This window comes from Cinclus cinclus, chromosome 1 (assembly GCF_963662255.1).
Source record: "Cinclus cinclus chromosome 1, bCinCin1.1, whole genome shotgun sequence".
NCBI lineage: Eukaryota > Metazoa > Chordata > Aves > Passeriformes > Cinclidae > Cinclus > Cinclus cinclus.
This window is the reverse complement of record NC_085046.1, coordinates 22,980,287-22,998,608: the sequence shown is the minus strand read 5'-3', so window position 1 is coordinate 22,998,608 and position 18,322 is coordinate 22,980,287. Positions and strand designations below refer to the sequence as shown.

At 39.3% G+C, this 18,322-nt stretch overlaps 1 protein-coding gene across 2 annotated transcripts; it reads left to right on the top strand.

Annotated features, from left to right (window-relative positions):
* The first annotated feature begins 3,625 nt into the window (after nucleotides 1-3,625).
* FAM133B (family with sequence similarity 133 member B) lies at nucleotides 3,626-16,931 on the top strand. 2 transcript variants are annotated; one of them, XM_062507872.1, is made up of 11 exons: nucleotides 3,626-3,774; nucleotides 7,394-7,491; nucleotides 8,177-8,255; nucleotides 10,413-10,487; nucleotides 10,659-10,691; nucleotides 11,087-11,155; nucleotides 11,758-11,853; nucleotides 13,041-13,088; nucleotides 14,736-14,831; nucleotides 15,113-15,157; nucleotides 16,697-16,931. In XM_062507872.1, the coding sequence occupies exons 1-11, from the start codon at nucleotides 3,751-3,753 to the stop codon at nucleotides 16,781-16,783; spliced, it is 750 nt and encodes a 249-aa protein (XP_062363856.1). In that variant the 5' UTR covers nucleotides 3,626-3,750; the 3' UTR covers nucleotides 16,784-16,931. The 2 variants fall into 2 exon arrangements, with proteins under 2 accessions (XP_062363856.1, XP_062363866.1); XM_062507882.1 differs by lacking the exon at nucleotides 14,736-14,831.
* The last annotated feature ends 1,391 nt before the right edge of the window (nucleotides 16,932-18,322 follow it).

The window sequence follows — 18,322 nt, the reverse complement described above, 5'->3', positions numbered from 1 at the left end:
GAGGGAGAAGCCACTTTTGCCCCTGCGGCAGACTTCACCAGCCCTGGGAAAGAGCTGCCCAGCCCTGTTTTGATTTTCTTCTTAAATATGCCATCACAGAGGCATTACCCACCTCTCTAATTGGGCTGCCAACATATCCATCTTCAGAACCATCGGAGATTGGCTCTGTCGTGCATGGTGGAAGCTTCTCATAGAAGCCACTTCAGTGGCCCTCCCCCACTACCAAAATTCAGGCTGTGCCAAATCAACACAGCTATAAATATGACTAGTAACATTTCTGGGTATATAGAAACCATAAAAGTGTGTGCTTTAAGTCAAACACAAAATGGCATGTTAGGCTCCAAAACAAGCTGCATTTTTCCTGGTTTTACTTCAACCAAAAAATCCTCATCAAAGCACTTTAAATACAGCTTCAGCTGATGGTAAAGTTCATTAAGTTCTTTTTAGAGCAGGATACAAGTACTTTCTACTAATGTGGCCTGCAACGAGCCACCAGATCTGGGAATTTAAAACTATCAGCTCAAGTATTCAAAGAGAAATCAGCTTCTGGAAGAAAGTTGGCACAGGGGCAGAAATGACTGCAAAGCTAATGAGTCCCTAAAGCCTCAAACAATTTTTAACCTAGAATCAAAACTTTGAGCTGTCCTTAGAAACCTGAAGGAACCATGAAAGTCTTTTACAATCATTAATTAAATAAACTGCAGGTTCAACACAGACAAATAAAAGGGTACCTTTACATTATGTGACATACCAAATTAGTCTTTAAGCACATTATAAGATTATGAGCAGCAGTCCAGCCAGGGACAGACACAAAGTGAACTTCGGTGAGGCCAGAGTCACAAATACCCGTATTAGCCATAGCTAATTGTGAAAAAAAAAGGAAAAACAATGGAAATACGTAACATTACATAAAAGCTACCATAGGATGCTGTCTGATGCTTTATCTCTGACAGCTCTCAGAGCAAGACATCACAGAAGAAAATCCAACAGTCTCTTGACAATTATGGAACAAATTCGTCACATGGGAGTTTTCGTCCTAGCCCTCATCTGTGAGAAGGTGAGTTCATAATACCCAATTATGGAAAAGAAAATTATAGGGGGAAAAAAAATCCAGTAAGCAAAATATTAAGGAAGGAAAGTTTACTAAGATAGGAAAAAGCACAAACATTACTCTTCCCATTACCCACATAAAAGTTCTTTTATTCTTTGCCTCAAAATCATCTTATGACACTAGGTGCCACATCTGTTAGCACCATAGAAACAAATGTTCATTTAGAAATAATTCTAAATTTTCTTTATCTATCATTTGCCTGCCATTTACTGAAAAACAGAAAGTAATATTTTTACAGTATCTATATGAGTTCTCATTTTGAACTCGTCAGTTGTGTTGCTCCTCCACGTCTCATCCCTTTGATAAACAAGTACCCTAGCACACAGAAGCCCTTTCTCTTATGTAAGTATTTTCATCCATTTTTAGAGATCTGATTTGTCTGGCTGGACTTTCAAGGCTTCACAGCCCAGGGAAGTAAAGCTAATTGGGGTCTAATTAAAATACTGTGGAGTGCCTAGCAGAGGAGTTCCTCCTCCCCAGTGCCTGCATAAGGAGGGACCCTGCACCCCTACCTTCCTGCCATGGCAAGTCTTTCTATTTCCAGGCACCAGGCTCAAAGCCTCACAGCACAAAGCATTGGATGAATAAACTCTCTTAGCTCAACTTTGGTCAAAACATCTCTGAAGAGTCATTCTGTCCTGGCAGACATGACACAGCCTAGGCATTACCTCTGCTGCAGCAGCTGAGCTGAAGCCCCTGGAGCCCTGCAGCCCAACCACTGTGCCAGCACAGGGTCACACAAACAGCTCTGCCTCAAACTTTGGGCCACCCCTGGGGTCTCTCAGGGCTGCCACAGCACTGGGGACAGCCTACTTGTGTGCAGTGACATGGGGCAGCCACCTGAAACTGGATTGCTTGGGGGTAACTCCAGAATGGTCCAAATCTGAACATGAATTTGGGGCAAGGACTTCAGCATGCTTCACAAAATGGATATTATAATAGACTTGGTAATAATCCTAATCTAATTTTGTATGTATTTTAATGCCATTTATTTCTTTAGTTTACAATGTACTTCTCCAGTGTTGCAGGCAGCTCAGGGAGAACTTCTGCCTGGTGTGTTTCCAAAATAGCCATCCTTGTTTCAGAACATACCAGATCTTTTCCAAGGAATAAACCTTCCCTTATGCACTACCTTGCAATTTTGAACACTAAATTTAATTTGCAGCTGAACAAATTTTACTTGCAAATCTAGTAGAGTCACTTTCTTAGTTTCCTTCTAGTTCCTCACAGGCTGCTCTTGGTTTTACTAAGTAATTTGCTATCACAAATTCCTGTGGGCTCACCAATTTTTCAAGCTCTTCCCAAGTATGAAGACAGCAAAGCTATTTCAGTAAAAAAACTCATTTGTGCTCGGTATGATTAACATATTAGCATGTGATTACTTTTCTCCACTTTTACAAAGCTGTGCCTAACATGCAGTAATATTTAATGGTAATGCTTTGAGAAAAGGACATTTTAAATTCTGAGTTAATAGATCCCAATAACTCCCGGACTTGTCCTAGCACTTCCATTAACCTAATGTAATATTAACCCTGCCGATATTACAATGCTCTATTTTGCAGTGCAGATGGCTAACGAGGGATGAGTACCCAGGGGTTTTTTTCCCTCTCTTTTTCTTATCTCCCCCCTCCCGTCGAAATAGGGCCCCATTCTATGTCAGGACAGGCTGTTATTTCATAATACCTTGGTCTATGCATGTACCGAAGGCAAAAGGAAAAGCGAGCACTGCGGTTCTCTCTGTAACTGACCACTAGATGGATCAAGAGACAAACTTCTCACCACGAAATCCTGCCCCCTCCTGGGATTGCAGACGAGAGCCCCAGCATCCAAGTGCACGTCTACAGTTCAGGGCTCCCCTCAGAGCCCGCTCCCCCTCCAAAGGCTCCTCAGGGGAAGGGAGACATGGAGCGCCCGGAGCGGGTCCAGCCAAGGGCTACGAAGATGGTGAAGGGGCAAGAGCATCTCTCTTAGGGGAAAAGGCTGAGCGAGCTGGACCTGTTTAGCCTCAGGAAAAGACCGAGAGGGGACGTCATTAATGTGTATAAATATCTGAAACGGGTGTGCCAAGAGGATGAATCCAGGCTCTTCTCAGTGGTGCCAAGGAATGGGACGCGAGGCAATGGGCAGAAACTGAGGCTCAGGAAGATTCTCCTGAATGTGAGGAAGAACTTCGTTGTGTGCAGGTGACCGAGCACTGCAACAGATTGTCCAGAGAGGGTGTGGAGCCTCCCTCACCGGAGATATTCAAGACCCGTCTGGGCACAATTCTCTGACACGTGCTCTGTGACGACCCTGCTTAATGAGGGAGGTTGGACCAGACGACCCACTGTGGCCCCTTCCAGCCTGTCCCATTTTGTGACTCTGCGCCCCGCCGCCCTGCAGTAAACGTCCGCCGCCCTCCCGTTCCTCCCGCGCGGCCCCCGGGGCAGCTCTGGGCGGAGCGGGGCGGGCGCCGGCAGCGAGGGGCCGGCCCGGCGCGGCGGGCCCAGCAGGCGGCGCTGTGCGGCCGCCGCCATCGCCGCTCCCGCAGCTCCGCGGCCGCTCGGGGCCGAGAGGGGCCGCGGCTTCCCGGGCGCGGGGAAGGGACCTGGGCTGGGCCAAAGCGGCGGCGGGCGGCGGTGCCGGGTCACGGCGGCGCCATGGGGAAGCGGGATAACCGTGTGGTGAGTAACGCGGGCAGCCCGGCTGGGCTCCGCACCTCCGGGCGGGCCCCGGCGCCGAGACCGTGGGGAGCCGGGCGCTGCCTCGGCCCGGGCGGGCCCGTCCGGCCGCCGCCGCGCTCCGGCCGCCGGGAGGGGCAGAAGGGGCCGCCGTGGGGGACGGGAGCGGCCCGGTGCCGGTGGGACAGCCCGCGGCGGGCCGGAGGCTGCCGAGGGCCGGCTGGGCACGCGGCGCCGGGACCGGGGTCCGGCCGCGCTTGGGGCGACAAAGGCGGGCCGTGCCCTGCGCTCGGCCCGCCCGGCCCGGGGCGCCCCGGATCTGCCCGAGCCCCGGGTGGGTGGGTTGTCCCTCCCTCGGCACGTGCTCGAGGCTCCCTGGCAGAACCTCTGATTGCCTTGTCAAATCCGGCAGCATCGTGACTGACGCCTGCTTTGTGATCTGTCGAGGGAAGGTAATTAAGATCCTGGCCTGGTCTGTACAAAAATAAAATGTTCCCAATGGGAGTTGCAGCAGTCGCTGAAGTAGCTCTGATCCTAGCTAAGCCGGATTTCCTTAAACTTGGCGTTCAGCTGTACCTGAGAGATCTGAAATCGGGCTTAAGGCAGCACTCTGCTGCCTTGGGAGCCAGCGCTCAGTAGGCAAAAAATGCTCTTCTACACACCTGTCTGCAGAGCCTGACTTCATACATATCTGAAACACATTCATCCTTCCTCCTATTTTTCTTTAAATGTTTTTGTACCAGTTAGCCTCTCACCTTCTATTTAATCACTTAAACATTGTAAATTTGCTGCTGAATTTTGTGACTGAACACAAATCATAATACTTTTATTTTTTCCCTTTTTCTTTCTTGTGTATGCTGTGACATCGAACCTAGATCAATTCACTCACATCTTTGCAAACCTTGGTGGAATAGTATAGTAATAGGCATGAAGGACTCAGATGTTGTATAGATAGATGGCAAAGTACCTTTGACTGTTCTGTCAACCTGTCAAAAAAAATTGAGTCTACTAAGAAAGAGTTGACAGTGTATTAGGCCCCAACACTGGATTTATGATTGAAATGTCCTGTAAGGTTTTCAGGTGTGTATATATTTACTCTTAATTTTCTTTTAAGGGGACAGCTGGAATATACCTATGAATGCAAAAAAAGCTTTATGTTCCAATATAAGGTTTACTATGCCATCATGGCATAATAAATGCTACAGACAAGTTATAATATGGGCCCCTTTGCTCCTCATGTATGATCATAGAGATTTCTCCTTTTATTCTCTGCCATGTCCCTTCTTAAATACACCATCGTTTTTGGCTTTTTGAAGATGGAAAATAAACATGCTTTTTGCACATCTACAGGGTACTTGCAAGGCAGCAATAGTATTGCTTGCCCAGAGAACCCTGCCTGACAGAAGGTGCCTTACACTTCTCACGAGCAGGGAAGCTATGCAGCAAATACACTGGTTGATACCTGCTTGAGCAAACTGCTGACAGAAGAAAATGGATGTGCAGACAATCACTTTGTTTAATGAGGGTGCGTTTCCATGCTCCTTCTGGCTAGTGACATGCAGTTTGGCAAAGCAGTGTAAATATTTTCCAGAAATGTTCATTGTTGAAGTAATTTTTCATAAACAAACCTGACTGAAATTATAAGGACATCTTAAGACATAAATTTCCTAATCCTGGCATATAGAGCAGTACTCAGTCATTAAGTATTTGCTGTGGTAAAGTTAAAGAAAGCCACTGAAGGGAGGAGGGTTCTAGCCAGTTATCCAGGGGCAGTTTGAGCAAGTAGAAAATCAGCATTTGACAGCTGTAGCCTCTTCTGCAGGATAGAGAGATTTGCTGGGAAGTGGTGAAGTGTCCATTACTTGTTAGCTCAGGTAGGAAAGTAGCTGGTTTTTATTTAGGAGCAGCAAGAGACTTCATTTAAAAAAAAAATAATTGCATAAGAAGAGCTTTCAGATGCAAATTTTTGAATGGTAACCAAAAGTGAATGTGCTCAATGGAGTAAACCAAGATTCTAGTGGATCTAATACCTTGAAATTATCTTTCTTTAGTGAAAACAGTGTCCAAGTAGTGCTGTCCTGCATTCCCAAAGGAGCTCATTTTCCTCTCAAAGCTGAACTCAATTACAGAAGTTTTATTCATTTTTAGATTTGTCCTGTGAATGCTTTTCTAATCAAGTGTTGTAACTACTTGAGTGCATGAGTCCATCTGCTACTTGTTTCAATTTGCACACCTCCTTGTTTATTTGCCCATGTTAGTTAGCTTTTTTGTGTGAATCAAAGCAACAAAGCAAAGCCCCAAGAAATGGCAGAAAATGTCTCCTTATAGTTGCAAAGTCAACTTCAGTCAAAAAATGCTCCACTTGAAGGGTCCTTGGATTGCTTCAGAGTTGTCCAGCTGGTGAATCTGAGCCAAACTTGTGTGGGCAGTGCTTCCTTCCAGCAGATGCCTCATCCCAGGCAGAGCCTGGAGTGCCTCTTCCAGGACCAAATGTATCCCCAGGAGCTGAGGACCACCAGCCTGCTTGCAGTCCAGTCCAGTCCAGAAACTCAGAATTGCTGTGCTCACTGCTTCTGCAGTGGGAGCAACAGGGGAGGCAGCAGCTGCTGCTTCTGTCAGCTTTCACAAATGCTCACTTACTGTGCATGGTTGTTTCTGAATGCCTGATAAAAAGCTGTGTTGGACATGTGAGAGCTACACAGATGGTCAAATCTTTGCTTTGGATCTACAGAATGTACTCTTTAAAAATTGTCTCAGATTGGGCAGCCAAAGCAAGTCTTTTTTTTTTTGGCTATTTGATGTTTTTCCTTGTCTCCAAACTGAACAGTAAGAACAGTTACGTTCTGCAGAAGTGTTGGGATGGCACAGTGATGACAATGAATAAGGGGGTACATATACCTCCTTTTCACATGAACAAAATATTGTTAAAATATTAAAAAAAAATGGAAGAGTTTTTCCATTTTCTGGGAAGGTGGATTATGAATTCTAAATTTTAATCTTTTATAACACAAAGAGGATGTGTGGGTTTGAAAGATAACAATATTTCATAACACTGAGATTATGTATGTTTGGGTTTTGTGGGGTTTTTCCTCCTTAAAGTAGCACAAAATTAGCCAAAACCCACAGAATTTTGATACATGTATAATTGTAGCAAAGTACCACTGCTCGCTTGTTTTGGTGCAAGAAATTTCATGCAGAATTTAGTGATACCTGTCAGCAGTTTTGAACAGAACATTAAAGGCACAGGTATCAGTTGTCCCAGAGAATGAGAGCTGAAATTTAATTACATTTTTTATATCCCAAGGAAGAATATTTCAGAAATCATGATATTATTCTTAGTTTACAAAATCATTGCTTAAGGAGGGGAATTGTTGTAAGGAACATGGTCTTTTTGTGGATCAGTTCTTTCTGCCACAGTATAACTCCAACTGAAAGCACTTAGCTGAGTCTTTCTTCCAGACTGAATCAACTCAGTTTAGCCAAATGTTTCATATTTTTAGAAACAAGTCAGAACTACTTTTCAGGGAGTGATAAAAAGTTTCTGTGAAAAACAAACAAGATATTTTGATATCATAGTGTAACTGATGAATTCAGTATTTCTTTTTGTTGTTTCATATTCAAGGCTTATATGAATCCCATAGCTATGGCCAGGGCACGAGGTCCTGCCCCAAATTCAGGACCAACAATACAAGACTACTTGAACAGGCCAAGACCAACATGGTAAGTGGCAGTGCCTGTCTACCCTTTTGACCTTTTAAGTAAAAGATTTGTTCCCTCTTAGTAAAATGTCGCTGGTACCTACCTCCTCCTCAGAATTTCCAGTAATAGATTTTGAAAGATTTCTTGTCTCTGGCCAAGGTATTATTTTCTAAACATGTATTCAGTCTCCTCTTTTAAAAACAATAGAATATAATTTTGAAATGCGTATTTCTCATTTGTCAGTATTTTTTGGCAACAGTTTCTCAGAAAAGGAAAAGGTCACATTAGCTTTTTCTCATTTTTCAATACCTAAGCGTTGTAGATATATTTGTAAACAAATTAATCTCTAAAAGAATCCTTTTGCTGGTATATTCTTAGAATCCAGTTTGCCCTACCCAGCAAAACCATCACTTTGAGGTATTATCAACAACTTACTTTATGTTCAGTCCCTTTGCCTGCCCTCATAAGACATTAGAGAACAATTTACCTAACTGCAAAGTTAGCTTCAGATCTTTTGGAGGGATTTAACAACTGTACTGAAGTTATTAGGGCTAGGTTACCATATGTGTAACATTTAAGATGCTTTCATTCTTCTTCTCTTGGAAGTTCAACTAAGGCTAAACTTCAAAAAACTCTACGGGAAAGTTAGACATTGAAGAAGGTATTTTCATTGTAAAAACTGTGATCTGTCATCCTTTTCATACAGGGAAGAAGTGAAAGAGCAACTAGAAAAGAAAAAGAAAGGATCCAGGGCTTTGGCTGAGTTTGAAGAAAAGATGAATGAGGTTGGTAATGTTATTAGCTGTTAATATATGATTCTTTTTTATCTAACATGCTACTTCTGTTATCATTTACAATATCAAGGAGCCATAATTTTTCACTTCACTCCAGCTTTTAATGAGTAACTATTTTGTTTCATTTATGCTGGAAGTTGAGTTTACAGCTTAGCCAGTGAAGAGCTATTTTCATATATAAAACTTATTTTTTAATTGCTGATGAATAAAACTTGAATTTGTAATAAATGTAAATGTAATTCTACAGATGCATGTACTTATACCAATAAATTAAACAGTGCATTTTCAGGTATGATAAACCAAAGTCTGTTGTGCTAATAATCACTTGTTTAAGGTCACAGAATTCAAGTACAGAGTGCATTACTGGAAACAGATATCTTTGGCAAGGAATATACATGTAATATTATTATGGGAGAAGGCACAAAGAACAGCTTTCAGTCAGATAGGACTACGAAGCACTTGTTTTTCTCGCATCCTAAGATGATTATAGCACATGCTGTTTTCCTGATATAAATGCAGCTGTTCTGATGTTTGTGTTCTGTACCTGCTGAAGATCAGCACAGTGTTAGAAAGTTTCATGGGTAACTCCTGTTGTATTCAAGGGAGAAATTAGTACACAGTGAATTCAGCTGTTTCTGTTCATTCTTGGGTCATGGTATCTTGAGGTAAGCTTCAGTAATCTTAATCATTGCTTGTCAGTTTCTGGTTGAAGTAGATTATGTTCCTCCTCTGTTATTGGAAGGGCATAGTACCCATAGTACTCTTGCTGTACCTTTTTGCCTAAGAAGTTGTACCAGGATGTGAAGGGCCATGGGTTGCTGTTCTGAGAGGATCAGTTGTTCTGCACTCTTGAGTTTTAGCTTGCTGAGTTTGGTTTAGTATTCCATCATATTACTTTCCTGATTTTATCTTTGCTTAATGTGAAATAAGTGAAATTGGCATGCATAAAAGCTACCAACCCTTCAGTATGGTAGCAGGGTAGGAAGGGATGCAGGGAATTGTGAAATGGCCATGAGTTATTCCTAAAGCTCCTAGAATGAATCTCTGAACGCCTGAAAAGATCACAAGTCTCTGAATGAGGTGCCGTCTAACCTACTTTACTGACAGCTTTTGGACATTTCTCTTTAAAACATAGCACTAGCACAGTCATTAAAATAATGAAGCACAGGCTGTTATGAGAACAGAACTACTTCAGGTAGCTCTGTGTGCCTGGTGTATCAAAGTACCCAACCCTCAGATGCTGCCTTGGTCCATGGGAGAATATTACACACAGCACTGCATCCTGGCTAATCTCCCATGTCCCTTAGCAGCTCTGTTCAGCTAATTCACAGTGTGCTGATGTGGGGATCTGTGTATCATCCTGCATTGCACAGGTTACTTGATTCCTAATAATTCTGTCCCCTCAGCACAACATGTGGATCATCACTGTTTTGCCAATACAGTACTAACACAGCTTATTGTGAGGATCAGAATAATAAAGAAGGGAGCACGTGATGTGTCTGACAGTGCAGATTGAACCTAGCAGCCTTTGAGTTTCATGGGGGCAGGTTGGATATTTATTTCAGAGCTCTTTAAGGGGACATTTTAGGTAAACCTAGAGACCAGGTGGGGAATTGAAAAGGAGGAATGAGGGGAATTGAAAAGGAGGGATGAGAGATTTTTATTCATTCATTTGGTGTGCTTGGCCTAACAAAATAAGAGAGTTTCTATGAAGAAAGCCCAGAATACACACTAAAGACACCCATATGTTGAAGAAGGGCCAAGAGAAGTTGTCTTGAAGTTTTGTTTCAGGTGATTTTTAGAACTAAGACAAAATCACAGTTTTTCTGGTAGGGTACCCTGGTTTTCTAAAGTGCTCTAGCAAGAGCGCTGTGATAGAAAAGCAAAAATACCATAATTGATGACCTTCGAGATAAATGGCAATCTCTTAAAGCCAAATAACTTGAACATTAAGTGTGAACTAACACTGTATTTTGCTGAGTAATAATCTTCTGTAAAATCAAGTGTATTACAGCTTTGCTTAACAATATATACTGTTTATTTTCTGTGGGTTTTGTTGAAATTATAATGTGAAGTAGAGGAGAGCTTAAAGAAAAGCTTTTCAAAAATTACTCTCCTGTTACTGTTTTTGTTTGGTTTTGTTTTCAGAATTGGAGGAAAGAACTGGAAAAACACAGGGAGAAATTACTGGGTGGAAATGAGAGTTCCTCAAAAAAAAAAGAGGCAAGTTGTTCTCAGTTGTATACATTCTGTGTTTGGAACTGGATTTATCATCAATGCTGCCAATACAGAATTTCGTGAATACATTTTAAAAGCCATCATCAAAGTTCATAAACCTTAATGCATGCCAAAAGAAATTATCCTAAAGTAACATTTGTTTATTCTATTTTTAAGAAAAAGAAAAAGGAAAAGAAGAAATCTAATAGGGTGAGCAAAATTTTCAGTTTTCTGAGCTTTTTTTTTTTTGGGTTGTTCCTGTTTGTCATTTAAGTTCTCTCAGAAAGAGAAAGTATAGCTGTGACTTTGACTTTAGATGTTAAATAAGCTTTTATTTAGAAAGGGTTTGCAAACATTCGGTACAAGGAAAATTAAAGGGAGGAAAAAAACATTAAATAGATATTACTAGAAGAAAAATGTTAGAAGTGGTTTAGAAGTTTATTTAAGAAAAATCTACGTAAGACCAGTTTCTCAGAAGTAAAATTGTATTGGTTATGCTTTGAAAATGAAGGCATTTTAAAGGGAGTGTTTGGATGGGTTTTTGAGTATTTGCCAGACAAAATGCTGCATCTCACAAGCTTCACTTTTTGTTGTGTTTGGTCAAGTTGTCTTCATCTTCCTCTTCTTCATCAAGCTCTGATTCTTCCAGCAGTTCATCTGATTCAGAAGATGAGGTAAGAGCTAACCTACTGGTTAGCTGTTTAAACATGTTTTGTTTATGAGGTTTATTTAACACAGATTTTGATAATATGTTTTAGAATATTTTGAGGGGGTGGTTTGGATAAAACCATTTTGTTTTTATGCATCTGTATATATAATAAAGAGAATTTTAGACATATGTATCAAGTCAATAGTTTCTGTATGTATGAACACTACAGATTTTGGCATCCTGGCTTGTAAACTGGATCCATTTTAATACTGAATTGCTTTTCTAATAGAATCCCCTACCTAATCATGCAAATGGAAAAATACCTTTTTTACTTTCCAGCAAAAATCTTTGTTACAGATAATCTGATTCTTCAGCACACATCTAAATAATAAACAGAATCTAGAGAACCTGGATTTTTCACCAGTTCACATTTTTTCAATGCAGAAGAGTTATGAAGGTCCTCCACTAAAAGAATCAATTGTAGTGTACTTTATTCCTCAGGAGAACATTGTAACATGTAGGAATTTGATGTTTCCTTTTCTTTACACTTAATGTAAATCTTTAACTCTAGTGAGAATAAATTCAAGTTTGGGTTTTTCCTTCTTTTTCTACCATATTTGTTGATAGGATAAAAAGCAAGGGAAGAAAAGAAGGAAAAAGAAGTATCGCTCCTCACGGAAATCTTCAGCAAGCACATCTTCAGAATCTGAGTCAGACAGCAAGGTAAATATGCAGATGTTGCTCTTGGCAAGTTTTCTTGGTCAGTGTTGTAAAACCATAAAGATTTCTGATTTTAACATATTAATATGGGTTTTCATCTTCTGCTTTTAAAGCCATGTATTCTCATGTGGCCTAAGCTGTACTTGCATCTTCTACATGCTGTGTGAAATCTGCCTCCACTGGCCACATGCCTGGTGGAAGTAATTGGACTTTTAGAAATTGAACATGCTTTATTCCAGCAATTTGTAGTAATTTTGCTGAATCCGGACATATGCAGCTTTTGTGCTGCTCAAACGTTTAGTTTTGGTGATACATTAACACTTCAAATGTCTATTATGTCTTAATGCAATTTAATTCAATACTATATCTGCAAATGTAGGTATTGCAGGATAGCAGTGGCCAGAACATTGCTTTTCTAAATATCTGAGTAGTTTCCTGTTAGACAGCTGAGCCTTTCTAAAATGCATATTAAATTGAAGTTGTCTTTTTCCTTTTCTGAAGTATAGCAATGTAGATACGTGGGCTTACTGAATGAATAAAAAAGTAAAGATACATAAAGCAGATGGTTCTGTTATGATAGCATTTTTCTGTCCTACAGTGTATAGTTACTGTATTTCTTGCTTAAATATTAATAATGCAGTGAGTTTTTAAGATTTTCTGTGTAGACTTTATTGCCGGCTTTCACTGGAATACCTAATTTGGTGAGATATAAATTGTAATGAATGCCTGTTTGCAGACACCTATGAATTTGTGCTAATGGGAGGTTAAAAACTTCTGCTACCTAAAGGGACCCAGAGATACTGCAAAAAGCTCTGGGAAAACACCTGCTTAACCTGGTCTGATCGGCAGAGATACGGACATGGATAAAGAAAAAAGTATTCCCAACTGTTACATGTTATATGTGGTTACAGCAGTGGTAGCTGGTATCCTTCCCAGAGGCTCTCTAAGTGTCCTGCAAGGATGCTGTTACTTCATTCCATACAGACCTTCTCATGCTGCTGGATCAGGAGATTAGCAGCTGCATCAAAATTACAGCTTTTTATATTAATCTTGTCAACTACAAGGTAGAAAGGACAATCTTGAATAATTACCTTTAGCAGACATAAAAAGACAATTGGTCAGACTGCTTTGGAGAGTTCATCCTTTTTCATGAAACGATTTTGTTGTGATTTGTTCTCCTTTCTATTTAGGATAGCACAAAAAAGAAGAGGTCAAAGGAAGACTGTGACAAAGAAAAGGTATTTCTATTCTTGAAGTCGTTCGATCAGATCTGCATGTTGCATACATAATGGTATTTCTTTTTTTAATATTAAATGCATCACTTTATGTCTGTGGAAATTTGCTGTCCAAACCCACACAATCAGAAGGTATTCAGTGCACCCAATTCAAAGTAGATGTTTGGTTGGATTCAGCTCCTGGTTTAGTAATTATTGTTAGTCGAAAACCTCTGGATCTGTTCTTCTTACAGAGGTAAATTAAAACTGTATCTAATCTGCTATAGTAGATCAGCTGCATCCTTAGTGTTTTGGGGTTTACCTTTAGCTGTCACATTGAGCTAAAAATTTTTGTGATTATATTTTCAGTGGCATACCTGATAGGTTATTGATTTGTTGCTGTAAATTAAGAAACATAAGCAGAGGATCTCTTTATCTAAATGTAGCCGTTACAGATACTACACTTCTGACAGTTTTGAAGAATTGAAGAGAAAAATGTATTAGCTTAAGAAAAATGACCTCATTCCATTATTTCTCTTAGCATGAAAATCCTCTCACCTTCCCACTACCACACCATTTTGTACACTCATCCATTATCTTTAATGTAAACAATCTAATTTACTTCAATTTTAGTTATTTGTACACCATGGATAAACTAAAAATGCTTTCAGAGTCCATCCACCCTAGTCTTTCTCTCCAGTTACCTTTCTTTCTTTGTTTTCATGTTGGCTTCTCCTGCTCTGGTAGTATTGACTTTGATGTACAAATTCTCCACTGCATAAGGCAAATGTACTGATTTTTCTCCCCTTGCTCCTGCTTCTATTTTACAGTGTCCATTTCCCATCTCATCCTTTTGAATGGCTTTTCTTTGAAGACCAAGTATCTACCATGGTCCCTTATTGTAGCACTACATTCACATACCTGAAAGCAAAGGGCACTTGGGGACTAGAGGTCTTTCTTCCCCTACCTGCAGATCCCCTGTGTGTCAGATGGGCTGCATTCTGTGTACTTGTCATGAGTTCTTTTGGGAAGTTTCTGGTCTTAGAAACTGAGTGAGAGAAAGTACCTTCAGTCTTAGGAACACATTGGTTTGTCCAGAGCAAAGGAAGTGCAGGGAGCAGAAAAGTAGCTCATCCGTACAATCTCACACAGCAGCAGAATTAAAAAAACCCTATCTTTCAAATGCACTGGAATGAAATGTGATGTGTTGGAAGTACAGCTGGCAGGGACAGCTTGTCCTGGTTCAACTTGAATACAGAGGGAGCTTTTTATTTCATGAACAAAGCAAGAGTTTGAAGCTACAGTGTTTGTATTTTTGTATATTGAGACATCTTCAGTTACTAGTTACTTAAAAGTTGTGAAATGTTTTATTTCCAAATGCTTACTCCTCCACGTGTTATTTTTTAAAATAAGACTGTTGTTATTCCTCTCACTTTTAGACAGTTGCTGTATCTTGGTAACAAGAAAAATGAATAGACAGAAAATTATTATTTGTACTAAAAGTTGATTTTAACAGTATGGGTAATTTGATGATGATGAAGGAATTAGTTTAATGTCAATATTTTTAAATATTTCACAACTTAGAAGTGATATTTCAGTCTTAAATTTTAAGCAGAAATTTTATAAAATGTGAGAGGTCTGACTTACTCACAAATATATTGTTTTGTGTAGGAAGGTAAAAATCACCACAGGAAAAGGAAGAAGGCAGATCGTGGTGATGGACCTTTATCATCAGAATCTGTATCTGAATCAGATCAGATAGAGGAGGTCAGTGTGTATCCTGAGTTTCAGATGTTGCAGTGCTTGTAGCTTGCTGATTCATGAGCAATTGAATGAACTAGCTTAGATTTAACACATTGTTAAAACTGTTCTGCACTCTACAGGTGAATTGAAGAGTGCAGTGCACTCAGAACTGTTTGTATTTTTCCTTTTAAAATAAGCTTTTAAGGATTGTTTAGTGTAGCTTCTATCACCTGCAAGTAATTTTGTATTAATTTTCTTGAGAATCAACTTCTTATGGATACTACATTTGGTTTAATTTTCTTTAGGTGCAAGCAAAAAAGAAGAAAAGCAATGAGGAAAAAGAGAAAACAGTAAGTATCCCTCTTATTCATACTGTAGTTATAGGATATAAATACTGTGTACTTGGTCAGTTTCCAGTTTAACATTTTCTAGTAATACAAATGTTTCATAGCAATAGTCTACTGTTACATCTAAATTAACAGTTTCTCTATTTACTTGCTGAAGTCACTTTTTTCAGTTGTTGAATTAAAGGAGAATTTGTCACTCTTTTACCTATATGTGATTTGAGATTCATACAACTGTAACACTTACTGTAGAATATATATTATACTGTACCAATGGCCTAGAGCTACTAATATCTGTGTGGTACCAAGTAGGGGAGCAGTTTGCCACACAGACATCAGGGCTGTTCCTCCTTTAGTGTTGTGTGTAATTCTTTGGCAAGCCTTCTCTGCCACCATTGAAAGAGCCTTAGGACATAACTTCTGCAATATCTGTGCCATTATAACTATTTCCCCAACCAAATAAAAAGCTGCCAGCAACCTGTTATTTTTCTCAATATTTTTTATTTGTGTCTGTTGGTAAAAGTGAGAGGAACGTTTAGCAGTGATTTACGTGGAATTCGGATTTACCACATATACCTGAGGTTCCTCAGTTAGGAGTATAGTGGATTTGGGATCCTAAATGCCCACTTAAGATGTCTTGGTAGCTGTCTCCCCTGTCAGCAGCAGTGTTCCTTATCGGGCATCTCAGCTGTCCACATGAGGTAGGGCAAAGAGAAGGTCTGCATTAGTCACCTAAAACTACAGCATAGGAGTATCAGTGATTATCAGTACACATTTTTCCATGGAACTTGTTTGTTTTTTTCAGACACATATGAACCATTTGCCATAACATTTCTAGTGATTGCTTATGGTCTTTTTCATAAAAGATTTGTATGTGTAAGGAATATGTATAAAACAAAGCTTTAATACTGATTGTTTCATTTACATAATGCCACACTTATTTGAGAATTTCAGTCGAAATTCTGCTTGCAAAAAAACAAGATTGCATCTCTTAGCTTCTGTGTTACAGTGGATGAGCATGCTACCTTCAGGACTGAATCCAGTAGGATTAATTTGAGTGTATTTATATTTACAGTTAAGACCATAATTTTTTTATTTTAAACAAGGTACAAATGATAGTCGAGCCAAGTGCAGTTGAGCTATTTAATTTTACACAGTGAATTTAAGCACATACTTTAAAATCTGTAAACATCCTAGTTATTCCCAAGTATGTCACTACTGGTCAAAGCACTTCCTTAGTACTGTCTCAGTAATCTGTAATGCTCTGAAAATAATTTAAAATATTAGGGAATGTAATAATGGCAGTGATGAAAGGTGTGAAATAGCCATACTGTAGTGGAGATAAATTTAAATTGAAGACTGCTCGTAACAGTGCAAATTTCTGGGTAAAGTATTTATTTTTGTATTTTCTCAATAGGCTTCTGTAGGAGTATCTTTTGAAATGTCCTTCAAAAGATATCCTTTCTGTGTTCTCATTTCTGCATTAGCAGAATGTAATAGATGACAATTGTATTATATAACTTCCTTTTATTTTTTCTTTTTTAGGATAAAACAAAAAAGAGAAAGAAGCACAAGAAACATGGTAAAAAGAAGAAAAAGAAGACTGCTGGTTCAAATTCAGATTCAGAATAATATTTTAAAACAATCTGAGACTATCAACAGAAGTGCAATGACTAAAGGAAACTTAAACTGTGAAATGACAGCAAACTTTACCAAACTGCATGAGTTTTCCTGTGTTTTAGAAATACTCCTAATCTTTCAGTAGCCAGCCAGATGCAGCTGTGCTGGGAAAGACCATTGTTATTGCCTGCTGCTTAATACATGAGGTACAACTTCTATAAAATTCCAGTAAGCAGTGTTGGGTGTTTGAGACAATGTCAGATGGTAGGCCAGCTGTATATATTGGAAAATATTAAACTTCTTAGATAGTAAAAATAGTCTTTTAAAACATTAGTAATAATCTTTATTTGTAAATCAGGACAAATTAAATCCCAAGTTCATCCTGCAGGTTAATATTATGCATAAACTACTACAAGCTGGTGTCTGCTAATGGAAAAATAATAACATTTAAAAGGCTGCCTTTGTAGAAATGTGTATCATCTGCCCCGTTACTGTCTCCATGCTTATGAGAAAGGGAATGAATGCTACCATCTTGGCTCCCTGAATAGGGTGCCTTTGCCTTTGATTCTTGCAAATCTCTGCCACTTTCAATTCATGCATCTCTGCATTCCTGGGAAGCTAGAGCTATTGCCAGCAGACTTTTCTGAATGAGCAGTTTTGAGCTTCCAAGCATGTGCTTCTGCATTGAGCAAGAGCAATGACATTTTGCAGTATAACTGACAGTCAAAACCTGAAGATTTTACCTCTGCTTTTTTGAAACAGCGATAGACCTTTGCCAGTAAATATGCATATTTCATTTAATGTAATTTTGGTTTAATTGAAAACTTCTTGCAAACACTGGTAGCTTTAATTGCATTATCTTCAGAATTGTTTTGCATGATTTGTACCATTTTTAATTAACAAAATGCAGGTAATAATTTGTTGTAACCAGTTCTATGACTTACATTTCACATGCAGATTTTCATGTATGTATTTAGTTATAGTTAAGTTCATTGCTGTGTTTAAGTGCACACTTGCTGAAGTTATTTAGCGTGTAAAAAGCAGGGTTTTGATACCTTAACAGCTTCATATTGAAGCTGATTTTACTCTAAGCAAGTTCAGTGGCAGATATATGTGACGTGTCTTGTTAGATAAAAAAACTGCTGCCAGAATCTCATTAAAGATACTGTTTAAACAGTTTGTATTTATATTTTTGTACTTGAGGGCTACAGAATGTTGACCTAAGTCATAAAGCTGTTTTACTTTAGTTTTGTTGCTTTAGATAACTGAAAAAAAAAGCTTTTTTAAAGTAAATGTGCCCACAAGCAAACACGAGCAACCATTTGATTTTAGTTTACATGAAATTCTCACTCCATCTTCCATTGAAATACTGATTGCTGGGCCTTCTGTTAGCCTTTAACAAATGCCCATACATCCCAGGTAGTCAAATATAGGTTGTATTTTTGATCTACCCCTTTTTTTCCATTGCACAGGTGCTAATTTAGAACTTACCTCCATTGCATACAGATGTTTCAAATGTTGTGTTCCCAATAATTTCAGGACTTTTAAGAC